This window comes from Ipomoea nil, unplaced genomic scaffold (genome assembly GCF_001879475.1).
Source record: "Ipomoea nil cultivar Tokyo-kokei standard unplaced genomic scaffold, Asagao_1.1 scaffold1074, whole genome shotgun sequence".
NCBI classification, from domain to species: Eukaryota; Viridiplantae; Streptophyta; class Magnoliopsida; order Solanales; family Convolvulaceae; genus Ipomoea; species Ipomoea nil.
In genome coordinates, this window is record NW_017617502.1 from 1629921 (window position 1) to 1655000 (window position 25080).

The window sequence follows — 25080 nt, forward strand, 5'->3', positions numbered from 1 at the left end:
GGTTATCACATTAGTCTTACACACTGACGGTTCCTAGTTCGATATTGGGCAGCAATATCTCTCTCATAACTAGTTAATTAGTCTTTGGAAAACCTGAAAAGTTTACAATTCTTGGGGTAATGTAACAAATTTAAGTGTGTTTTCGTCCGCTCGGTGTTAAATAGAGGAACAATTCAGTAATTTCAATATTTACATCTTTTTACATCTAAACCTGTGAAGGTTGTTGTGGTGTAGTGGTTATCACGTCAGTCTTACACAGTGAAGATTTCCAGTTCGATCCTGGGCAGCATTCAAGTTGTAATGTAACAAGTTTGTGTGAGTCTTAAAAATTTAAGGCTGCGGTTTTTGTTTTCAATTTAGTCCGCCTTATTCCGTCCGTTTGGTGTTATATAGAGGAACAAGTTTGTGTGAGTCTTAAAAATTTAAGGCTGCGGTTTTTGTTTTCAATTTAGTCCGCCTTATTCAAGTAATTTAAAATATTTACATCTTCTTACATCTAAACATGTGAAGGTTGTTGTGGTGTAGTGGTTATCACGTCAGTCTTACACATTGAAGGTCCCCAGTTTGAACTTGGGCAACAACATAGCCCTCCTAACTAATTAGTTTTTCAAAAATAACTATTTATTAGAACACGAGTCAATTTGTCTCCTAAAAACATGAAAATTGTTATAAATATGTATTTAGTGTGGCCATTATTAGTATGTATTTAGTGTGGCCATTATTAGTATTAATTATGTAACGGTTAAGTGATTAATGGCTGCATTATGTCTTCTGTTACATTTCTATATTATATATATAGATGTGTTATGGTTGTATGGAACATACAGAGATATATGAATATGAATATCCTCTTGGGCTTGTCTCTTACTTTCACTTTCTGCAGTTCCTTTGATCAATCATGTTTGAGCTAATAGGTTGCAACAAGTTATCAGCACACTCTAACCAATTGATCAAGCCTCGCTGGCGACGCCTCTCTAGTCTCTTCTTCAATATGTTTCTCCGCCGCAAAGAATTCTGGGTCTAGTCGAACAAATCGTACCGACCTGCTACAGTTGGTTTAGCAAGAGTGATGATGAACTTCGGCTGCTCTAGTCAGTTTGTTGTTCATGGGATGATCTGTGGAATCAGATAAGTTTGTTTCTATTTTTTTTGTGAATTTGTTTCTAAATATCGAAAGGTGGTTGTGAACCTTATTATGCTGCAGAAAATCCATTCGATGTGATTTTGAAGATTAACATGTTAACGATTACCACATGATGAGCACATTTCAAGTATTGCAATTCCAGTAGAAACGAGACATCAAAACTTTGTTTAGCGCCGAATTTTCCAGCAGTGCTCCTCCGGTGATGTTCTTTCCCCATTCGGCGGCTGCTAAAATATGAATGGTGATCGGAGATCTCCGCGAGACGCCGTCGATCTAGACCAGAACAGTTCGGTTGCGTCGCAGCCGGCGATCTACGGTTCGACGATCGGATGTCTGTACGTGCCGACGTGCCGTCGATCTCCTTCAATTCGAAGCCGCCGGGGAGAGGGAGGACAGATCCGCTACGCCACTGCTAAGCATGTATAATACGCAGGCTCCAAACAGAAAGGCATATGCATGAATCTTTCCAGAAATTATTCTATTTTTTTCCGAAATCAATAAACAAAATATACCTTCTGCTTGTTCGCTGGATTCAAACATCCGTTTGTTGTTATACGACGACGCGGCTGCCTTTTGGGGCTCGCTGCTGTTGTTTCTTTCTTCCTGGTTTCGCCGGGTGTGATGGCAGCATCGCTGTTCAATGACGAAGGCTACAATTGGCCGGCTGCCGGCGATCCGTGCGTCGCGATAGGCGATGGCAGCAGTGATGTTTTGCGATGGCGTCCTGAAGGGGAATAGCCGCACAAGCAGATTCTTACAGCTGTCATTTACAGTTTTGAATTAATCAGGTAACTGCATAATATTTTTCAAAGCATGTTATTATTCTTATTTTTGGTAATGTGAGCATCTGTTTTGATAAACTTTCTCATGGTTACCATTTAATCATTTTTATGGCTAGAAATAATTTTACAATTTTGCCATAATTTGATAATGCTAAAATGTGATTTTGTATCATATTTTTGGAAAAGGTTTTTTGTGGCAATTAGATATTGCATTTTTTTTTAGTTTGTCATAATAATCTTGATTATGATATGGGAATCATATTTTAAATTTCTATTGAAATTGCTTATTCAAATTTTATGTGGTAATAATGATTTCCAGGTACCATACAAAAAAAAAAAATTATCACATTATTACTATTAAGTAATATTTTTTTTTCAATTGAGAATTTTATGTATCGTAACCTTATCGTCATCATTATTCTTGGATTTTGATATCCATGTTGGTTGAGAATGAATATTTATATTTATTCTCATATTCATACTTTTAATTCAAGATTATTATTATGCATATAATCGAATTAAGTGCATAGTATTATTGATTTAAATTATTCAATTTGATTATTTGAGATTTTAATTTGCTTATGAAAATATATCTTGTGATTTTGATATTATTGGAGTTTGCATTATGAAGCATGAATGTATGCATTTATTTATTTTGGCACAAATAGCCATAATTCGCCTTTTCAGAAGATCCAAAATCTGAAAGCAAATAAAGATAAATCATACATCCTTTTTTATTCCTTTTATGCAATAAGCATATCAGGCCTAATAGGCATACGTTATCTAATAAGCATGCCCCTAGATGATCATCATACTTTGCAACATCATCAGAATCGGACAGTCGCGATTCATCACTAGAAATGAGTATTGGGCCACTGCCTTGATTAAAAGGAGATGATACGGTCTCTTCTGAGCTAGCCATATAGCGTTTCTTGCCTACTAACCAAGTTTTATTATTATTTATGGTTAATTGGTTGTGCATTCATGGGAATTGGTGTAACTCACCCAATAATTATGTTTCATTGTCCTTATAAATTGCCATCAAAATCAATATATATTGCTTATCCAGAAGTGAAAATTTGACAATTTTTTTTGTTTGGTGTCTAATTTCATCAACATACTATGAGGTGTTAGCTCCATGCATGCAGGACATATTATTGCTCATATTATTTACGGCATTTTTTTGGAAAGCAAATTAAGTATTTTTTGAGGACATATTCTTTTTGGGGACCTTCAAAAATTGAATATCCTGATCCACTACATATCACATATGCTAGTACATGATGCATTTCCCTATCTGCGTTCAATTTTTTTTAGTATGCAACCCTTCTAGCTATATCCCATCATGAGAAATCAATGGTGATGTTGGTTGCATTATAAGATCTTTTCTCGGCATTAGGGGGAGATTTGAAATTTTCTAATTACATAAATGCTGAGAAATTGATAAAAATCTTATGTACTAGCCTTATAGAACCAGAAGTTCAGACATTGAACAAATTATCTGCTAGAAATTCCAAGGAGTGACTAAGTCCATAGAAAATATTTTAAGAGTTGAAATCCCCAACTAGGACTAAACATCTCTACCATTATGCTAGAAGCATATATTGGTTTAAGAATTTACAAAACTAGATCTAGTATAGAAATTTCGTCACTCCAGAAATATAGAAATTTTATCCTGAAGATATTCGTCTAGAAGACGAAAACCCCCAGTAAAATTGTAGGTGCACCAAATAACTAAAATACTGGGAATCGGAACAACCAAATCCAAATACTCTTGGGAAATGCCATATATTTGGTTGATACAAAATTGCCATGTGTATAAAAAATATTTACAAAGCTGTTACAGTTGTCGACAACATATTTTGCCTCTATTGCTCATAAAATCTGGATCCAGAAATGAAAATAGTAGTATAACGCCTGCAGCGTGCTAACTGTTTTCATAGAAAATAGCAATTAAGGCATACAAATAAGAATTCGCTAATAAAAGGCGTGTGGAGGGTTTTCGCAGAGACCCAATATTAGTCATGGCTTTATATTCCGCTATTCAATAAAACTAGCAGTAAATAAATTAGATATGTAGCTAATAGCTAATAGTTATCACATATTTATATGAGTAACTTGTTACTTATATTTAAAATCCTTGATGGATTTTCTCAAAATGTGATGAATGAAAATCACAAAATAAGAAGTATAAAAGTTAGTAAGTTACTAACTATGATCTTTCTTATAGTCAATATAAATTGACTAAAGGTATTTTCTCCCCAAGAACAAAGTAATGTTATATGTGATTGGGAAACTTAAATACCGTTTCCTCTTGAAAATATTCTAAATATATCCTCAAGTTTATCTTGAAAAATCCCTAATGGATTTATAATTCCCGAAATGAGGATTTATTTTAGTATCATTATGTGCCATTATTTACTTTTTAAAGAGTTGCGAATGGGGTTATTATCCTCACATAGAAGGAATAATATGTACCATTATGTGCTCAATAAAGAGTTGATAATGGACATACTTATTATCTCAATCAATTTTTATGGTGTAAACATCAATGAAATATATGTAGAAGTTGAAGATTGTTATCTTCAGGGGGAGACAGGAAGTAGATTTACTCGAATCAATCCGGAAGATTGGACGTAAAATCCTGCGGATTAAGTCATAAAAGACTATCAGTTGTGCACTATTTGCAACACATCATGTACTCTTTTCTTCACTAGTTTTCATGAGTATGATACAATAATGTAAATGGGGAAATGTAGCAAAAATAATTGTTTCAGTAGACAAATCCCAAAATCCTGAAGATTATGCTGATTATGCCTTGAAGGCTAATAGTTGTACTCTTTTTCCCTTAACTAAGTTTTTCCTACAGAATTTTCTTAAGTTAAGGTTTTTAATGAGGTGACCAATACAATATATGTTTTTATATATATCATGTACTCTTTTCTTCAACTAGGTTTTTTTCCCACGTGGTTTTCCTAGTGAAGTTTTTAATGAGGCATGAATATATTTTCTATTGTACTCTCTTATAGTTTAGGTTTTTTCCACAGGGTTTTCCTATCAAGTTTTTAATGAGGCAAGATCGTGGCCAAATAATGTCCAAGGGGGAGTGTTATAAATATGTATTTAGTGTGGCCATTATTAGTATTGATTATGTAACGGTTAAGTGATTAATGGCTGCATTATGTCTTCTGTTACATTTGTATATTATATATAGATGTGTTATGGTTGTATGGAACATACAGAGATATATAAATATGAATATCCTCTTGGGCTTGTCTCTTACTTTCACTTTCTGCAGTTCCTTTGATCAATCATGTTTGAGCTAATAAGTTGCAACAAAAATGCTATTATTTATAGTTTCTCAAAAATAATAAAACAAGAAAAGTTTCCTATTTATCATAACACGAGTCAATTTGTCTCCCAAAAACATGAAAATGCTATTATTTTCCAGATTCTAGAGGCAATGCAACAAGTTTATGTGAGTCTAAAAAATTCAAGGGTGCAGTTTTTGTTTTCAATTTAGTCCTCCAAATTCCGTTCGTTTGGTGTTAAATAGAGGAACAATTAAGTAATTTCAATATTTACATCTTTTTACATCTAAACCTACGAAGGTTGTTGTGTTGTAGTGGTTATCACGTCAATCTTACACACTGAAGGTCTCCAGTTTGATCTTGGGCAGTTACATCGCTCTCCAAACTAATTAATTAGTTTCTCAAAAATAATAAAACAAGAAAAGTTTCCTATTTATCATAACACGAGTCAATTTGTCTCCCAAAAACATGAAAATGCTATTATTTTCCAGATTCTAGAGGCAATGCAACAAGTTTATGTGAGTCTAAAAAATTCAAGGGTGCAGTTTTTGTTTTCAATTTAGTCCTCCAAATTCCGTTCGTTTGGTGTTAAATAGAGGAACAATTCAGTAATTTCAATATTTACAACTTTTTACATCTAAACTTGCGAAGGTTGTTGTGGTGTAGTGGTTATCACGTCAGTCTTACACACTGAAGGTCTCCAGTTCAATCCTGGGCAACAACATTGTGTACTATTTATCAAAACATGAGACAATTTGTGTCCCAAAAACATGAAAATGCTACTATTTTTCAGATTCTAGAGGTAATGCAACAAGTTTATGTTTTCAATATAATGCGCCGTATTCCGTCCGTTTGGTGTTAAATAAAGGAACAATTATGCAATTTCAATATTTACATCTTTTTACATCTAAAGTTGTGAAGGTTGTTGTGGTGTAGTGGTTATCACGTTAGTCTTACACAGTGAAGGTCCTCAGGGGTGCGGTTTTTGTTTTCAATTTAGTCCGCCTTATTTCGTTTGTTTCGTTTTAAATAGAGGAACAATTCAGTACTTTCAATATTTACATCTTTTTACATCTAAACCTGTGAATGTTGTTATGGTGTAGTGGTTATCACGTCAGTCTTACACACTGAAGGTCCCCAGTTTAATCCTGGGCAGCAACAACGCTCTTCAAACTAGAGTCAATTTGTCTCCCAAAAACATGAAAACGCTATTACTTTTTAGATTCTAGAGGTAATGCAACAAGTATTTTTTAGATTCTAGAGATAATGCAACAAGTTTATGTGAGTCTCAAAAATAAGGGTGTGGTTTTTTATTTCAATTTAGTCCGCCGTATTCCATTCGTTGGGTGTTAAATAGAGGAACAATTCAGTAATTTCAATATTTAGATATTTTTACATCTAAACCTACGAAGGTTGTTGTGGTGTAGTGGTTATCACGTCAGTCTTACACACTAAAGGTTTCTAGTTCAATCCTGGGTAACAACATCGCTCTCCTAACTAATTTTTTAGTTTCTCAAAAATAATAAAACAAGAAAAGTTTGCTATTTATTAGAACACGAGTCAATTTGAAAACAAGAAAAAAAATAATAAAACAAGAAAAGTTTGTTATTTATCAGAACAAGAGTCAATTTGAAAACAAGAAAAGTTTGCTATTTATCAGAACACGAGTCAATTTGTCTCCCAAAAACATGAAAATGCTATTATTTTTCAGATTCTAGAGATAATGCAACAAGTTTATGTGAGTCTTAAAAATTTAAGGGTGCGGTTTTTGTTTTCATTTTAGTCCGCCTTATTCCGTTCGTTTGGTGTTAAATATATGAACAATTCAGTAATTTCAATATTTACATCTTTTTACATCTAAACTTGCGAAGGTTGTTGTGGTGTAGTGGTTATCACGTCAGTCTTACACATTGAAGGTCTCCAGTTCAATCCTGGGCAACAACATCGCTGTTTACAATTTATCAAAACACGAGTCAATTTGTGTCCCAAAAACATGAAAATGCTACTATTTTTCAGATTCTAGAGGTAATGCAACAAGTTTATGTGAGTCTCAAAAATAAGGGTGCGGTTTTTGTTTTAGTGCGTCGTATTCCGTTCGTTTGGTGTTAAATAGAAGAACAATTAAGTAATTTCAATATTTACATCTTTTTACATCTAAACCTGCGAAGGTTGTTGTGGTGTAGTGGTTATCATGTTAGTCTTACACAGTGAAGGTCCTCAGGGGTGCGATTTTTGTTTTCAATTTGGTCCGCTTTATTTCGTTTGTTTGGTTTTAAATAGAGGAACAATTCAGTACTTTCAATATTTACATCTTTTTACATCTAAACCTGTGAATGTTGTTATGGTGTAGTGGTTATCACGTCAGTCTTACACACTGAAGGTCCCCAATTTAATCCTGGGCAGCAACATCGCTCTCCAAACTATAGTCAATTTGTCTCCCAAAAACACGAAAATGATATTACTTCTTAGATTCTAGAGGTAATGCAACAAGTATTTTTTAGATTCTAGAGATAATGCAACAAGTTTATGTGAGTCTCAAAAATATGGGTGTGGTTTTTTATTTCAATTTAGTCCGCCGTATTCCGTTCGTTGGGTGTTAAATAGAGGAACAATTTAGAAATTTCAATATTTACATCTTTTTACATCTAAACCTGCGAAGGTTGTTGTGGTGTAGTGGTTATCACGTCAATCTTACACACTGAAGGTCTCCAGTTCAATCCTGGGTAACAACATCGCTTTCCTAACTAATTTATTAGTTTCTCAAAAATAATAAAACAAGAAAAGTTTCCTATTTATCAGAACACGAGTCAATTTGTCAGATTCTAGAGATAATGCAACAAGTTTATGTGAGTCTTAAAAATTCAAGGGTACAGTTTTTGTTTTCAATTTAGTTCGCCTTATTCCGTTCGTTTGGTGTTAAATATAAGAACAATTCAGTAATTTCAATATTTACATCTTTTTACATCTAAACCTACGAAGGTTGTTGTGGTGTAGTGGTTATCACGTCAGTCTTACACACTGAAGGTTTCTAGTTCAATCCTGGGTAACAACATCGCTCTCCTAACTAATTTATAAGTTTCCCAAAAATAATAAAACAAGAAAAGTTTGCTATTTATCAGAACACGAGTCAATTTGAAAACAAGAAAAAAAATAATAAAACAAGAAAAGTTTGCTATTTATCAGAACACGAGTCAATTTGAAAACATGAAAATGCTATTATTTTTCAGATTCTAGAGATAATGCAACAAGTTTATGTGAGTCTTAAAATTTTAAGGGTGCGGTTTTTGTTTTCAATTTAGTCCGCCTTATTCCGTTCGTTTGGTGTTAAATATAAGAACAGTTCAGTAATTTCAATATTTACATCTTTTTACATCTAAACCTGTGAAGGTTGTTGTGGTGTAGTGGTTATCACGTCAGTTTTACACACTGAAGGTCTCCTGTTCATTCCTGGGCAACAACATCGCTATTTACTATTTATCAAAATACGAGTCAATTTGTGTCCCAAAAACATGAAAATGCTACTATTTTTCAGATTCTAGAGGTAATGCAACAAGTTTATGTGAGTCTCAAAAATAAGGGTGCGGTTTTTGTTTTAATGCGTCGTATTCCGTTCGTTTGGTGTTAAATAGAGGAACAATTAAGTAATTTCAATATTTACATCTTTTTACATCTAAACCTGCGAAGGTTGTTGTGGTGTAGTGGTTATCACGTTAGTCTTACACAGTGAAGGTCCTTAGGGGTGCGGTTTTTGTTTTCAATTTAGTCCGCCTTATTTCGTTTGTTTGGTTTTAAATAGAGGAACAATTCAGTACTTTCAATATTTACATCTAAACCTGTGAATGTTGTTATGGTGTAGTGGTTATCACGTCAGTCTTACACACTGAAGGTCCCCAGTTTAATCCTGGGCAGCAACATCGCTCTCCAAACTATAGTCAATTCTTCTCCCAAAAATACGAAAATGATATTACTTTTTAGATTCTAGAGGTAATGCAACAAGTATTTTTTAGATTCTAGAGATAATGCAACAAGTTTATGTGAGTCTCAAAAATAAGGGTGTCGTTTTTTATTTCAATTTAGTCCTCCGTATTCCGTTCGTTGGGTGTTAAAAAGTGGAACAATTCAGTAATTTCAATATTTACATCTTTTTACATCTAAACCTCTGAAGGTTGTAGTGGTGTAGTGGTTATCACGTCAGTCTTACACACTGAAGGCCTCCTGGGCAACAACATCGCTCACCTAACTAATTTATTAGTTTCTCAAAAATAATAAAATAAGAAAAGTTTCCTATTTATCAGAACACGAGTCAATTTGTCTCCCAAAAACATGAAAATGCTATTATTTTTCAGATTCTAGAGGCAATGCAACAAGTTTATGTGAGTCTAAAAAATTCAAGGGTGCAGTTTTTGTTTTCAATTTAGTCCTCCAAATTCCGTTCGTTTGGTGTTAAATAGAGGAACAATTCATGAATTTCAATATTTACATCTTTTTACATCTAAACTTACGAAGGTTGTTGTGGTGTAGTGGTTATCACGTCAATCTTACACACTTAAAGTCCCCAGGTCAATCCTGGGTAGCAACATTGCTCACGTAACTAATTAATCAGTTTCTCAAAAATAAGAAAATATGAAAAGCTGTTTACTATTTATCAAAACACGAGTCAATTTGTGTCCCAAAAACATGAAAATGCTACTATTTTTCAGATTCTAGAGGTAATGCAACAAGTTTATGTGTGTCTCAAAAATAAGGGTGCGGTTTTTGTTTTCAATATAATGCGCCGTATTCCGTTCGTTTGGTGTTAAATAGAGGAACAATTAAGTAATTTCAATATTTACATCTTTTTACCTGCGAATGTTGTTGTGGTGTAGCGGTTATCACGTCAGTCTTACACACTGAAGGTCTCCAATTCAATCATGGGCAGCAACATTGCTCTCCAAACTAGAGTCAATTTGTCTCCCAAAAACATGAAAATGCTATTACTTTTTAGATTCTAGAGGTAATGCAACAAGTATTTTTTAGATTCTAGAGATAATGCAACAAGTTTATGTGAGTCTCAAAAATAAGGGTGTGGTTTTTTATTTCAATTAAGTCCGCAGTATTCCGTTCGTTGGGTGTTAAATAGAGGAACAATTCAGTAATTTCAATATTTGGATATTTTTACATCTAAACCTGCGAAGGTTGTTGTGCTGTAGTGGTTATCATGTCAGTCTTACACACGGAAGGTTTCTAGTTCAATCCTGGGCAACAACATTGCTCTCCTAACTAATTTATTAGTTTCTCAAAAATAATAAAACAAGAAAAGTTTGCTATTTATCAGAACACGAGTCAATTTGTCTCCCAAAAACATGAAAATGCTATTATTTTTCAGATTCTAGAGATAATGCAACAAGTTTATGTGAGTCTTAAAAATTCAAGGGTACAGTTTTTGTTTTCAATTTAGTTCGCCTTATTCCGTTCGTTTGGTGTTAAATATAAGAACAATTCAGTAATTTCAATATTTACATCTTTTTACATCTAAACCTGCGAAGGTTGTTGTGGTGTAGTGGTTATCACGTCAGTCTTACACACTGAAGGTCTCCAGTTAAATCCTGGGCAACAACATTGCTCACCTAACTAATTAATCAGTTTCTCAAAAATAAGAAAACATGGAAAGCTGTTTACTATTTATCAAATCACGAGTCAATTTGTGTCCCAAAAACATGAAAATGCTACTATTTTTCAGATTCTAGAGGTAATGCAACAAGTTTATGTGTGTCTCAAAAATAAGGGTGCGGTTTTTGTTTTCAATATAATGTGTCGTATTCCGTTCGTTTGGTGTTAAATAGAGGAACAATTAAGTAATTTCAATATTTACATCTTTTTACATCTAAACCTGCGAAGGTTGTTGTGGTGTAGTGGTTATCACGTTAGTCTTACACAGTGAAGGTCCTCAGGGGTGCGGTTTTTGTTTTCAATTTAGTACGCCTTATTTCGTTTGTATGATTTTAAATAGAGGAACAATTCAGTACTTTCCATATTTACATCTTTTTACATCCAAACCTGCGAATGTTGTTGTGGTGTAGTGGTTATCACGTCAGACTTACACACTGAAGGTCTCCAATTCAATCTTGGGCAGTAACATTGCTCTCTAAACTAGAGTCAATTTGTCTCCCAAAAACATGAAAATGCTATTACTTTTTAGATTCTAGAGATAATGCAACAAGTTTATGTGAGTCTAAAAAATAAGGGTGTGGTTTTTTATTTCAATTAAGTCCGCCGTATTCCGTTCGTTGGGTGTTAAATTGAGGAACAATTCAGTAATTTCAATATTTAGATATTTTTACATCTAAACCTGTGAAGGTTGTTGTGGTGTAGTGGTTATCACGTCAGTCTTACACACTGAAGGTTTTTAGTTCAATCTTGGGCAACAACATCGCTCTCCTAACTAATTTATTAGTTTCTCAAAAATAACAAAACAAGAAAAGTTTGCTATTTATCAGAACACGAGTCAATTTGAAAACAAGAAAAGTTTGCTATTTATCAGAACACGAGTCAATTTGTCTCCCAAAAACATGAAAATGCTATTATTTTTCAGATTCTAGAGATAATGCAACAAGTTTATGTGAGTCTTAAAAATTTAAGGGTGAGGTTTTTGTTTTCAATTTAGTCCACCTTATTCCGTTCGTTTGGTGTTAAATATAAGAACAATTCAGTAATTTCAATATTTACATCTTTTTACATCTAAACCTGCGAAGGTTGTTGTGGTGTAGTGGTTATCACGTCAGTTTTACACACTGAAGGTCTCCTATTCATTCCTGGGCAACAACATCGCTGTTTATTATTTATCAAAATACGAGTCAATTTGTGTCCCAAAAACATGAAAATGCTACTATTTTTCAGATTCTTGAGGTAATGCAACAAGTTTATGTGAGTCTCAAAAATAAGGGTGCGGTTTTTGTTTTAGTGCGTCGTATTCCGTTCGTTTGGTGTTAAATAGAGGAACAATTTAGTAATTTCAATATTTACATCTTTTTACATCTAAACCTGCGAAGGTTGTTGTGGTGTAGTGGTTATCACGTTAGTCTTACACAGTGAAGGTCCTCAGGGGTGCGGTTTTTGTTTTCAATTTAGTCCGCCTTATTTCGTTTGTTTGGTTTTAAATAGAGGAACAATTCAGTACTTTCAATATTTACATCTTTTTACATCTAAACCTGTGAATGTTGTTATGGTGTAGTGGTTATCACGTCAGTCTTACACACTGAAGGTCCCCAGTTTAATCCTGGGCAGCAACATCGCTCTCCAAACTATAGTCAATTTGTCTCCCAAAAACACGAAAATGATATTACTTTTTAGATTCTAGATGTAATGCAACAAGTATTTTTTAGATTCTAGAGATAATGCAACAAGTTTATGTGAGTCTCAAAAATAAGGGTGTCGTTTTTTATTTCAATTTAGTCCTCCGTATTCCGTTCGTTGGGTGTTAAATAGAGGAACAATTCAGTAATTTCAATATTTACATCTTTTTACATCTAAACCTGCGAAGGTTTTTGTGGTGTAGTGGTTATCACGTCAGTCTTACACACTGAAGGTCTCCAGTTCAATCCTGGGCAACAACATCGCTCTCCTAACTAATCTATTAGTTTCTCAAAAATAATAAAACAAGAAAAGTTTCCTATTTATCAGAACACGAGTCAATTTGTCTCCCAAAAACATGAAAATGCTATTATTTTTCAGATTCTAGAGATAATGCAACAAGTTTATGTGAGTCTTAAAAATTCAATGGTACAGTTTTTGTGAGTTTTTGTGTTCAATTTAGTTCGCCTTATTCCGTTCGTTTGGTGTTAAATATAAGAACAATTCAGTAATTTCAATATTTACATCTTTTTACATCTAAACCTGTGAAGGTTGTTGTGGTGTAGTGGTTATCACGTCAATCTTACACACTGAAGGTCTCCAGTTCAATCCTGGGCAACAACATTGCGCACCTAACTAATTAATCAGTTTCTCAAAAATAAGAAAACATGAAAAGCTGTTTACTATTTATCAAAATGCTACTATTTTTCAGATTCTAGAGGTAATGCAACAAGTTTATGTGTGTCTCAATAATAAGGGTGCGATTTTTGTTTTCAATATAATGCGCCGTATTCCGTTCGTTTGGTGTTAAATAGAGGAACAATTAAGTAATTTCAATATTTACATCTTTTTACATCTAAACCTGCGAAGGTTGTTGTGGTGTAGTGGTTATCACGTTAGTCTTACACAGTGAAGGTCCTCAGGGGTGCGGTTTTTGTTTTCAATTTAGTCCGCCTTATTTCGTTTGTTTGGTTTTAAATAGAGGAACAATTCAGTACTTTCAATATTTACATCTTTTTACATCTAAACCTGTGAAGGTTGTTGTGGTGTAGTGGTTATCACGTCAATCTTACACACTGAAGGTCTCCAGTTCAATCTTGGGCAACAACATTGCGCACCTAACTAATTAATCAGTTTCTCAAAAATAAGAAAAACATGAAAAGCTGTTTACTATTTATCAAAATGCTACTATTTTTCAGATTCTAGAGGTAATGCAACAAGTTTATGTGTGTCTCAATAATATGGGTGCGATTTTTGTTTTCAATATAATGCGCCGTATTCCGTTCGTTTGGTGTTAAATAGAGGAACAATTAAGTAATTTCAATATTTACATCTTTTTACATCTAAACCTGCGAAGGTTGTTGTGGTGTAGTGGTTATCACGTTAGTCTTACACAGTGAAGGTCCTCAGGGGTGCGGTTTTTGTTTTCAATTTAGTACGCCTTATTTCGTTTGTTTGATTTTAAATAGAGGAACAATTCAGTACTTTCCATATTTACATCTTTTTACATCTAAACCTGCGAATGTTTTTATGGTGTAGCGGTTATCACGTCAGTCTTACACACTGAAGGTCTCCAATTCAATCATGGGCAGCAACATTGCTCTCCAAACTAGAGTCAATTTGTCTCCCAAAAACAAGAAACTGCTATTACTTTTTAGATTCTAGAGGTAATGCAACAAGTATTTTTTAGATTCTAGAGATAATGCAACAAGTTTATGTGAGTCTCAAAAATAAGGGTGTGGTTTTTTATTTCAATTAAGTCCGCCGTATTCCATTCGTTGGGTGTTAAATAGAGGAACAATTCAGTAATTTCAATATTTAGATATTTTTACATCTAAACTTGCGAAGGTTGTTGTGGTGTAGTGGTTATCACGTTAGTCTTACACACGGAAGGTTTCTAGTTCAATCCTAGGCAACAACATCGCTCTCCTAACTAATTTAACTAATTTATTAGTTTCTCAAAAATAATAAAACAAGAAAAGTTTGCTATTTATCAGAACACGAGTCAATTTGAAAACAAGAAAAGTTTGCTATTTATCAGAACACGATTCAATTTGTCTCCCAAAAACATGAAAATGCTATTATTTTTCAGATTCTAGAGATAATGCAACAAGTTTATGTGAGTCTTAAAAATTTAAGGGTGCCGTTTTTGTTTTCAATTTAGTCCGCCTTATTCCGTTCGTTTGGTGTTAAATATAAGAACAATTCAGTAATTTCAATATTTACATCTTTTTACATCTAAACCTACGAAGGTTGTTGTGTTGTAGTGGTTATCACGTCAATCTTACACACTGAAGGTCTCCAGTTTGATCTTGGGCAGTTACATCGCTCTCCGAACTAATTAATTAGTTTCTCAAATATAAGGAAACATGAAAAGTTGTTTACTATTTATCAAAACACGAGTCAATTTGTGTCCCAAAAACATGAAAATGCTACTATTTTTCAGATTCTAGAGGTAATGCAACAAGTTTATGTGAGTCTCAAAAATAAGGGTGCGGTTTTTGTTTTAGTGAGTCGTATTCCGTTCGTTTGGTGTTAAATAGAGGAACAATTAAGTAATTTCAATATTTACATCTTTTTACATCTAAACCTGCGAAGGTTGTTGTGGTGTAGTGGTTATCACGTTAGTCTTACACAGTGAAGGTCCTCAGGGGTGCGGTTTTTGTTTTCAATTTAGTCCGCTTTATTTCGTTTGTTTGGTTTTAAATAGAGGAACAATTCAGTACTTTCAATATTTACATCTTTTTACATCTAAACCTGTGAATGTTGTTATGGTGTAGTGGTTATCACGTCAGTCTTACACACTGAAGGTCCCCAGTTTAATCCTGGGCAGCAACATCGCTCTCCAAACTATAGTCAATTTGTCTCCCAAAAACACGAAAATGATATTACTTTTTAGATTCTAGAGGTAATGCAACAAGTATTTTTTAGATTCTAGAGATAATGCAACAAGTTTATGTGAGTCTCAAAAATAAGGGTGTCGTTTTTTATTTCAATTTAGTCCTCCATATTCCGTTCGTTGGGTGTTAAATAAAGGAACAATTCAGTAATTTCAATATTTACATCTTTTTACATCTAAACCTGTGAAGGTTGTTGTGGTGTAGTGGTTATCACATCAGTCTTACACACTGAAGGTCTCTAGTTCAATCCTGGGCAACAACATCGCTCTCCTAACTAATTTATTAGTTTCACAAAAATAATAAAACAAGAAAAGTTTCCTATTTATCAGAACACGAGTCAATTTGTCTCCCAAAAACATGAAAATGCTATTATTTTTCAGATTCTAGAGATAATGCAACAAGTTTATGTGAGTCTTAAATATTCAAGGGTACAGTTTTTGTTTTCAATTTAGTTCGCCTTATTCCGTTCGTTTGGTGTTAAATATAAGAACAATTCAGTAATTTCAATATTTACATCTTTTTACATCTAAACCTGCGAAGGTTGTTGTGGTGTAGTGGTTATTACGTCAGTCTTACACACTGAAGGTTTCCAGTTCAATCCTGGGCAACAACATTGCTCACCTAACTAATTAATCAGTTTCTCAAAAATAAGAAAACATGAAAAGCTGTTTACTATTTATCAAAACACGAGTCAATTTGTGTCCCAAAAACAAGAAAATGCTACTATTTTTCAGATTCTAGAGGTAATGCAACAAGTTTATGTGTGTCTCAAAAATAAGGGTGCGGTTTTTGTTTTCAATATAATGCACCGTATTCCGTTTGTTTGGTGTTAAATAGAGGAACAATTTAGTAATTTTAATATTTACATCTTTTAACTTCTAAACCTGTGAAGGTTGTTGTGGTGTAGTGGTTTCTCACGTCAGCCTAACACACTGAAGGTTTTTAGTTCGATCCTGGGCAACAACATCGCTCTATTAATAACTATAACTTATTAATTAGTCTCTTAAAAATAACAAGTTTATGTGAGTCTTAAAAATTTAAGGGTGCGGTTTTTGTTTTCAATTTAGTCCGCCTTATTTCGTTTGTTTGGTTTTAAATGGAGGAACAATTCAGTAATTTCAATATTTACATCTTTTTACATCTAAACCTGCAAAGGTTGTTGTGGTGTAGTGGTTATCACGTCAGTCTTACACACTGAAGGTCCTTAGGGGTGCGGTTTTTGTTTTCAATTTAGTCCGCCTTATTTCGTTTGTTTGGTTTTAAATAGAGGAACAATTCAGTACTTTTAATGTTTACATCTTTTTACATCTAAACCCGTGAAGGTTGTTGTGGTGTAGTTGTTATCATGTTAGTCTTACACACAGAAGGTCCCCAGTTCGATCTTGGGCAGCAACAGCGCTCTCTAATTAATTAGTTTCTCAAAAATAAGAAAACATTAAAATGTGAATCTTAAAAATTTAAGGGTGCGGTTTTTTGTTTTCAATTTCGTCCGCTTTAACCCTTTCGTTTAGTGTTAAATAGAGGAACAATTCAGTAATTTCAATATTTACATCTTTTTACATCAAAACCTGCGAAGGTTGTTGTGGTGTAGTGGTTATCACGTCAGTCTTACACACTGAAGGTCCTCAGGGGTGCGGTTTTATTTTCATTTTAGTCCGCCTTATTTCGTATGTTTGGTTTTAAATAGAGGAACAATTCAGTACTTTCAATATTTACATCTTTTCACATCTAAACCTGCGAAGGTAGTTGTGGTGTAGTTGTTATCATGTTAGTCTTACACACTGAAGGTCCCCAGTTCGATCTTGGGTAGCAGCAGCGCTGTCTTAACTAATTAATTAGTTTCCCAAAAATAAGAAAACATTAAAAGGTGTTTACAATTTATCAGAACTCGAGTTAATTTGTCTCCCAAAAACATGAAAACGCTATTATTTTTCAGATTCTAGAGGTAATGCAACAAGGTTTTGTGAGTCTTAAAAATTTAAGGGTGCGGTTTTTGTTTTCAATTTCGTCCGCTTTAACCCTTTCGTTTAGTGTTAAATAGAGGAACAATTCAGTAATTTCAATAATTACATCTTTTTACATCTAAACCTGCGAAGGTTGTTGTGGTGTAGTTGTTATCATGTTAGTCTTACACACTGAAGGTCCCCAGTTCGATCTTGGGCAGCAATTGCTCTAGCCTAACTAATTAATTAGTTTCTCAAAAATAAGAAAACATTAAAAGTTGTTTACTATTTATCTGAACACAAGTCAATTTGTCTCCCAAAAACATGAATATGCTATTATTTTTCAGATTCTAGAGGTAATGCAACAAGTTTACCAAAAACATGAATATGCTATTATTTTTCAGATTCTAGAGGTAATGCAACAAGTTTATATGGGTCTAAAAAATTCAAGGGTACAGTTTTTGTTTTCAATTTAGTTCGCCAAATTCCGTTCATTTGGTGTTAAATGGAGGAACAATTCAATTATTTCAATATTTACATCTTTTTACATCTAAACCTACGAAGGTTGTTGTGGTGTAGTGGTTATCACGTAAGTCTTACACACTGAAGGTTGTTTTCAATTTAGTTCGCCGTATTCCGTTCGTTGGGTGTTAAATAGAGGAACAATTCAGTAATTTCAATATTTAAATCTTTTTACATCTAAACCTTTGAAGGTTGTTGTGGTGTAGTGGTTATCACATCAGTCTTACACACTGAAGGTCTCCAGTTCAATCCTGGGCAACAACATCGCTCTCCTAACTAATTAAAGTCAATTTGTCTCCTAGAAACATGAAAATGCTATTATTTTTCAGATTCTAGAGGTAATGCAACAAGTTTATGTGAGTCTCAAAAATAAGGGTGCGGTTTTTGTTTTCAATATAGTGCGTCGTATTCCGTTCGTTTGGTGTTAAATAGAGGAACAATTCAGTAATTTCAATATTTTCATCTTTTAACTTTTAAACCTGTGAAGGTTATTGTGGTGTAGTGGTTATCACGTCAGTCTTACACACTGAAGGTTTCCAGTTCAATCTTGGACATCAATATCGCTCTCTTAACTAATTAATTAGTTTCTCAAAAATAAGAAAACATGAAAAGTTTACTATTTAAATTTAAGGGTGCGGTTTTTGTTTTCATGTCAGTCTTACACACTGAAGGTCCCCAGTTCGATCCTTGGCAGAAACATTGCTCTCTTAATTAATTAGTCTGTCAAATATATATGAAAATGTTACTACTTCAATATTTGTAGCGGTTATCACGTTAGTTTACACACTAAAGGTCCCCTGTTCGATCCTGGGCAGCAACAGCGCTCTCCTCATCCTAAAAAATTTAAGGGTGCGGTTTTTTATTTCAATTTAGTTCGCCTTATTCCATCCGCTTGGTGTTAAATATAGGAACAATTCAGTAATTTCAATATTTACATCTTTTTACATCTAAACCTGCGAAGGTTGTTGTGGTGTAGTGGTTATCACATCAGTCTTACACACTAAAGGTCCCTAGTTTGATATTGGGCAGCAACAACGCTCTCCTCATGTTACTATATTCCAGATTCTAAAGGTAATGCAACATGTTTATGTGAGCTTAATAAATTTAAGGGTGCGGTTTTTGTTTTCAATTTATTCCGTCCGCTTGGTGTTAAATAGAGGAACTATTCAATAATTTCAATATTTACTTCTTTTTAAATCTAGACATGCGAAGGTTGCTGTGGTGTAGTGGTTATCATGTCAGTCTTACACACTGAAGGTCCCCAATTCGATCCTGGGCAACAATAGCCCTCTCCTAATCAGTCAATTAGTCCCTCAAAAATACGAAAATAGAGGAGTTAATACCAAAATGGTCGTAGTGACCTAATATAGTCTCAGACTTTTGTATTTTTGTTCAACTTAGCCGTCCGTTTGTCATTCCGTTCATTTAGTGTTAAATAGAGGAACAATTTAATAATTTCAATATTTACATCTTTTTACATCTAAACTTGCGAAGGTTACTGTGGTGTAGTGGTTATCACGTCAGTCTTACACACTGAAGGTCCCCAGTTTGATCCTGGGCATCAATAGTACCACTCAACTCAATTAATTGAATAATATATGTTTCGTTTGTGTGTAATTATCTTAAAAAGATCGATATGTAATTCTATTATTACTAAAGTAAATATTGGAAAAATCACTCAATCACTCAACTCAATTAATTGAATAATATATGTTTCGTTTGTGTGTAATTATCTTAAAAAGATCGATATGTAATTCTATTATTACTAAAATAAAAATTGGAAAAATGAGAAATAATTTAATTGTAATTATTATAAAAATAAATTCAACAACCAATGTTAATAGAGTCAATAGCATTCAAAAAAAATACTTTTATACCTTAAGTATATTCATTTTCACCATATCACATTTAGTTTTTCCTCATCCATCTGAATGATTTCATTGTAATTATTATAAAAATCCAACAACTCATGTTTAATTGTAATTATATTAATATCCGTGTAATTATTAGCTTAATTAACATAATAATTATTAATCAATTATACTAATATCTATGTAATTAATTTCTTAATTACCATAATAATTATTAGGTAAGTATACTAATAGTGTGCAATTATACTTTTATACCATGTTTAATTGTAATTATAATAATATTCATGTAATTATTAGCTTAATAATTAAGCATAATAGTTATTAGATTTTATATAGTAATAGTTTTATAATTTGTAATAATATTCATGTAATTTATAATTGCATTTTATACTGAAGAAAATAGGTGTGTATAATAAGGTGTTGGAAAACAAAATTTGCTCACCATTCAATCTTGGATTAACTGGATAAAATGCTGAAGAACTAACAGTGTATTGCAATACCGACTCATTTTCAAAAAACAAAAAGAAAGAAAGAAAAATATCAATGCCAAACACCTTGTGCTTAGATGACACCTTTGTGACTCCCCTTGAGGGGAGGTCACAGGATCAAACCGTGGTGGTGGGGTATTGACTCTTTAATTTAGGCTGCAATAGTTTGAGACAGTATAGAACAGATACTACATTGTAATAGAGTTGATAGTATTCAAAAAATAAATAAATATCAATGTTTAAATGATTCTCATAGAATGACTTACTTTAAAGACACAACTATGAATACATCTCGTAATATAAATTAAATTTTATATATTACTTTGGTTGTAAAGAAAAATATCAATGTTTAAATGATTATCATAGAATGACGTGTACTTTAAAGACACAATTATGAATGCATCTCGTAATATAAATTAAATTTTATATATTACTTTGGTTGCTAACACCTACAATATTTTTGGGAAACAATAAGAACAAATAAATACATAATAAACACATTAATTGAAATAAATCAATAATTTAAATTAAAGAGAAAATTACACTTTTGGTCCTACGACTATAGGGGGGGGGGGGGGTGATAATTTCAGTTCGTGACTTTTAAAACTAACAGATTTAGTCCTTTTAATATGCTTTTTTTTTTACACATTAAGTCCTTCCGGCTAATTTGTCAGTAGATTTTCGCCGGAAAAACAAATTCATTTGTTTATTAATTTTTTTTTTTTTTGGGGGGGGGGGGGGGGGGGGGGGGTAAAATGGTCACAAATGTCTTCCCCGCGAACTCCATCACTTTCCCTGCATGGTAAAAGAACTTGGCGCCCCTCTCGGATCTTGGATCCAGCAGGTCCTTCGAGAACATGAGGTTTCCGATGATGTTAAACGACATCAAGAAGAAGAACCGCCCTACGTCGATCGCCGCCGTGCCGGAGTTTCCGGCTTCTCCCATGTACCTCACCATGTGGTCTATGCATTTCGTGCTCACCCCTCGGAGGGCTTCGAGCCTGCTCGTGACGAAAAACTCCGTAGTGCATAGTCGCCGCAACATCCGCCAGTGCGGGCCGTATTGGGCCGTAATGAGCGACCCTTCGTTCCCAAAATCTCCCTTCATCGCCTCGTAAATCTTCCGGCCGGCGAGCACCACGTCGTGATTCTTGAACATCTCCCGGGCGGCTTCGTTGGAGGAAATCACCACCGTGCTCATTGAGCCTAACCACAGTGTCATTATAGGACCGTGTTTGGAAGCCAACTCGCTAAACGACACGTGCGGCGTCCATTTTAAGGAAGGAAATATAAGCCACCGTTTATCCCCTTTTTTCTCAGACATTTGTGACCATTTTAACCCCCCCCCCCAAAAAAAATTAATAAACAAATGAATTTGTTTTTCCGGCGAAAATCTACCGGCAAATTAGCCGGAAGGACTTAATGTGTAAAAAAAGCATATTAAAAGGACTAAATCTGTTAGTTTTAAAAGTCATGAACTGAAATTACCACCCCCCTATAGTCATAGGACCAAAAGTGTAATTTTCTCTAAATTACAGCAACAAATCAATCAAAATTTGTATATAATAAAATGTAAAGGCTATTATAAATAATTTCAATGTAAGTTATATTACCATTTGTAGGCATGTTAATAGATGTTTTTGGAGAGCAAATCATAAATCCACCGTATAATGCTTCACTACTGGCCACTGCAATTATTTACAGCAAGGGAGAAAATTTTAAAATGCTTCAGTAAAATAGTTAGGTAGGCTATTGATATAACAAATTAATTTTATTACCATTCACTATGGGATTAACTCGACTAAATGCTGGTGAACCAACAGTTGATTCTAACAACGGCTGAGCATTATCAAAAAACATATCCGATTGAAAAAATGATGCTTGTGTATTATTATGATTACCATACGACTTGTTTTCTAAAAAAAATAAATTGACAGAGTTAAAATGATGGTTAAGGAATGACTCGGGATGTACATAAATAACGAAGAATTGATTTAGTAAAAAAATTAAATTTTATATATTAATTGGATATTTATTACTTAAGTAATTTTATTTTACAATTTTTAATTAAATATTGTATTCAAAATGACATAACCCAGGCCAATACTTTCCAAAATTATCAAATGAAAAAAAAAAAAAAAAACTTAGCCCATTTTTATTCATTCGGTCCAATTCCACCTTTACGACCACCGATCCCCTCTATCAATCAATCTGAAAAATCAAATTCGCTCGTCTCTTGTTTTGCAAAGCATTTTCATTTCTATCTAGCCTCGGTAGGGGTATAATCGGTTAACCAAAACGTGTGAACTTAAGCTTTAAAGTTTTAACTGTTAACTGAATCAAAGCTTGTATTACCGTTCAATTAACGGATTAACCGAAGATTTTTAAACTAAAGTTTTAAATTTTTAAAATAATACATATAATAATAAATTTAATTAAAATAATACCTATAATAATAAGTCCATAACAAAATATGCAAACACAATACCATAACAACATTACAAATTACAAATTAAACATAAAAGCAGAAATTATAAAATCCAAACATCCACGCACACGCGCGCGCGCACACACACAGACTAATGGCACACGACTACACTTGTCCGCACAGTCCTCATTTGAATACATTATCTCTCTCTCTCTCTCTCTCTCTCTCTATATATATATATATATATATATATATATATATATATATATATATATATATATATATATATATATATATATATATATATATATATATATATATATATATATATATATATATATATATATATATATATATATATATATATATATATATATATATATATATCATTTAAATTTTGGTTAATCGTTTTGTTAATTGGGTTAACCGATAGTTTCGAACTGAATTAACTGTTAACCGAAATTTTACAAATCTTTTAACCATTAATTGAACCGAAATTTTTCAGTTACAGAACAGTTAACCGAAATGTTTTGGTTTGATCGGTTAACCAAACTTTCACTAAGGTTTGTACACCCCTAAATCTCATTGTCTAAATAGTAGTCATCCCCAAAACTACGTCGTATTTGTATTTACAGTAACATTTATATACAAATTTTATATATATATATATATATATATATATATATATATATCCAGAAAGCAATCTGTCATCAATCGTCATGTAACTCACTGTTAGTAGTTTTATTTGGTAAATTTTTACTTTTCTTATAATTGTATGTGGCACATACTTTTACTCCATAATTATTGCAACTAAAAGCTTAATTATATACTTGATGAGCCATTGAGTTACCGTAATTTACATCCTTTCAAATGCTCTGTCAAGTCATAAAGTATATTATTCTATCTAACTTATAAAATTCAACGACGTCATTTTAGATCGTAGTCATTCGATCAATTTGACCCAAACCATGGTTATTTCTATCTTATTTACCTACTGATGAAAAAAATATTTGATGCAGGGTAGGTATGCGAATATGTACTATACATCATGAAATCATAATGCACCATGTCATTAGAAAAGAATATCAATATTAGAAAAATATTCTGTTTCTTTTTTTGGCAAAATATAATTATTTACAAATTATTATAATTTCAATTATTTATCTTGCTTATTAAAATAAATAATATCTGTTCTAAATAATAATGTGTAACTCACAATATATATTCCCACTATATCTATAGTTTGATTCGTCAAGTTTAGAATTTAGTCATATTTATCCTTGCATTGGTTATCAAGTTTATATGAGTACTCCTACATAAACTCTTATTTTTACGTACTCCAAAATAACATACTTTTTGAATTGTCTTCACAATATAGAAAATAAACAAAATTAAAATGGATAAGAGTATAAGACCCATGATTTCGATTGACTGAAATTACGTACACTATCTCGGAGAGTATAGTTGAGAGTAAAATTTTTTGCTCCTTTCAGAATTTTCTGATATATATAGAGGGACAATTATTAGGAAACTAAATTAAAGGCAACGTGCATTATGAGGTCTAGCTTTATGGTGACAGTAATGCCCCATGATTCTGACGCCAAGCAAAGACCAGTCCACGGCTTGGTAGGCATTCATTTAACCAACTTTGCTTACGAATTTTATTATATGGATTTTCAAATTTTACTATCTCATTTTTATTTTATGATGTGATAAATAATAATAAAATATTTTTTATTATATAATATAAGTCACAAAAAAAGTGTCTGTATCAAAAATTTGTATGAGAAATTAAAAATTGAGAATAAGAAATAAGAGTCTGTGTAATATTTTCCCTTGAATTGCTTACTTCCATCTACTTTACTAAAGCAATACTTCAATCACTTGCACGGATTGTTCCAATCATCATCATTACAAGATACAGATCATATCACAGTAACTAACTTCTATCCATCTATCTTTTTATTCAAAAAAATTAAACCCTTAGAATAGGCCAATTGACTATAGTCAATTGGCCAAGAATCGGACCAACAAAAGTATCAATCAAGTTTCAAAGGCCAACAAGCTTATATATATATATATATATATATATATATATATATATATATATATATATATATATATATATATATATATATATTTGACCGATTCAAACAAAGGAAGCAAGGATTTGAACTCGTGACGTGTAGTTACAAACGTAAATTAAGTCTCTTGTCATCTTAGCTGGCTTACCCCTATTTTATTATATATGGCCCTGTTTGGTAAAATAGTTTGTTTATCAGTCAATTTTAGTTTATTTGATCATTATTAGTGTTTGATTTGGTTAAAAAATCAATATAAGTGTTTTGTTAATAAGTTTTTT

General features: G+C 32.8%; 1 protein-coding gene, 1 long non-coding RNA gene and 26 other non-coding genes across 28 annotated transcripts in view; 26 read left to right on the forward strand and 2 right to left on the reverse strand.

Moving 5' to 3' along the window:
* Window positions 1-205: 205 nt before the first annotated feature.
* LOC109182611 (cytochrome P450 76A2-like) lies at window positions 206-21614 on the reverse strand. Its single transcript, XM_019332761.1, has 3 exons — window positions 21073-21614; window positions 1657-1904; window positions 206-279 (listed from the first exon to the last, which is right to left on the reverse strand). The coding sequence occupies exons 1-3, from the start codon at window positions 21612-21614 to the stop codon at window positions 206-208; spliced, it is 864 nt and encodes a 287-aa protein (XP_019188306.1).
* On the forward strand, window positions 511-583 carry TRNAV-UAC. Its single transcript has one exon. It is a non-coding gene; the product is annotated as a tRNA-Val (tRNA).
* Window positions 5889-5961, forward strand: TRNAV-UAC. The gene has a single exon. It is a non-coding gene; the product is annotated as a tRNA-Val (tRNA).
* Window positions 6326-6398, forward strand: TRNAV-UAC. The gene has a single exon. It is a non-coding gene; the product is annotated as a tRNA-Val (tRNA).
* On the forward strand, window positions 6650-6722 carry TRNAV-UAC. The gene has a single exon. It is a non-coding gene; the product is annotated as a tRNA-Val (tRNA).
* On the forward strand, window positions 7109-7181 carry TRNAV-UAC. Its single transcript has one exon. It is a non-coding gene; the product is annotated as a tRNA-Val (tRNA).
* On the forward strand, window positions 7897-7969 carry TRNAV-UAC. The gene has a single exon. It is a non-coding gene; the product is annotated as a tRNA-Val (tRNA).
* Window positions 8217-8289, forward strand: TRNAV-UAC. The gene has a single exon. It is a non-coding gene; the product is annotated as a tRNA-Val (tRNA).
* TRNAV-UAC lies at window positions 8625-8697 on the forward strand. Its single transcript has one exon. It is a non-coding gene; the product is annotated as a tRNA-Val (tRNA).
* TRNAV-UAC lies at window positions 9079-9151 on the forward strand. Its single transcript has one exon. It is a non-coding gene; the product is annotated as a tRNA-Val (tRNA).
* TRNAV-UAC lies at window positions 10412-10484 on the forward strand. The gene has a single exon. It is a non-coding gene; the product is annotated as a tRNA-Val (tRNA).
* On the forward strand, window positions 10763-10835 carry TRNAV-UAC. The gene has a single exon. It is a non-coding gene; the product is annotated as a tRNA-Val (tRNA).
* TRNAV-UAC lies at window positions 11282-11354 on the forward strand. The gene has a single exon. It is a non-coding gene; the product is annotated as a tRNA-Val (tRNA).
* On the forward strand, window positions 11574-11646 carry TRNAV-UAC. Its single transcript has one exon. It is a non-coding gene; the product is annotated as a tRNA-Val (tRNA).
* Window positions 12433-12505, forward strand: TRNAV-UAC. Its single transcript has one exon. It is a non-coding gene; the product is annotated as a tRNA-Val (tRNA).
* TRNAV-UAC lies at window positions 12757-12829 on the forward strand. The gene has a single exon. It is a non-coding gene; the product is annotated as a tRNA-Val (tRNA).
* Window positions 13118-13190, forward strand: TRNAV-UAC. The gene has a single exon. It is a non-coding gene; the product is annotated as a tRNA-Val (tRNA).
* TRNAV-UAC lies at window positions 13604-13676 on the forward strand. Its single transcript has one exon. It is a non-coding gene; the product is annotated as a tRNA-Val (tRNA).
* Window positions 14415-14487, forward strand: TRNAV-UAC. The gene has a single exon. It is a non-coding gene; the product is annotated as a tRNA-Val (tRNA).
* On the forward strand, window positions 15332-15404 carry TRNAV-UAC. Its single transcript has one exon. It is a non-coding gene; the product is annotated as a tRNA-Val (tRNA).
* Window positions 15656-15728, forward strand: TRNAV-UAC. The gene has a single exon. It is a non-coding gene; the product is annotated as a tRNA-Val (tRNA).
* TRNAV-UAC lies at window positions 16007-16079 on the forward strand. Its single transcript has one exon. It is a non-coding gene; the product is annotated as a tRNA-Val (tRNA).
* TRNAV-UAC lies at window positions 16789-16861 on the forward strand. Its single transcript has one exon. It is a non-coding gene; the product is annotated as a tRNA-Val (tRNA).
* TRNAV-UAC lies at window positions 18123-18195 on the forward strand. The gene has a single exon. It is a non-coding gene; the product is annotated as a tRNA-Val (tRNA).
* TRNAV-UAC lies at window positions 18893-18965 on the forward strand. Its single transcript has one exon. It is a non-coding gene; the product is annotated as a tRNA-Val (tRNA).
* Window positions 19144-19216, forward strand: TRNAV-UAC. Its single transcript has one exon. It is a non-coding gene; the product is annotated as a tRNA-Val (tRNA).
* Window positions 19426-19498, forward strand: TRNAV-UAC. The gene has a single exon. It is a non-coding gene; the product is annotated as a tRNA-Val (tRNA).
* Window positions 21615-21876: 262 nt separating the features above from the next.
* LOC109182684 overlaps window positions 21877-25080 on the reverse strand; it is a 3889-nt gene continuing 685 nt past the window's right edge. Inside the window, exon 3 of the long non-coding RNA XR_002054394.1 lies at window positions 21877-21978. This is a non-coding gene — a long non-coding RNA (uncharacterized LOC109182684). The remainder of the gene's footprint in view (window positions 21979-25080) is intronic.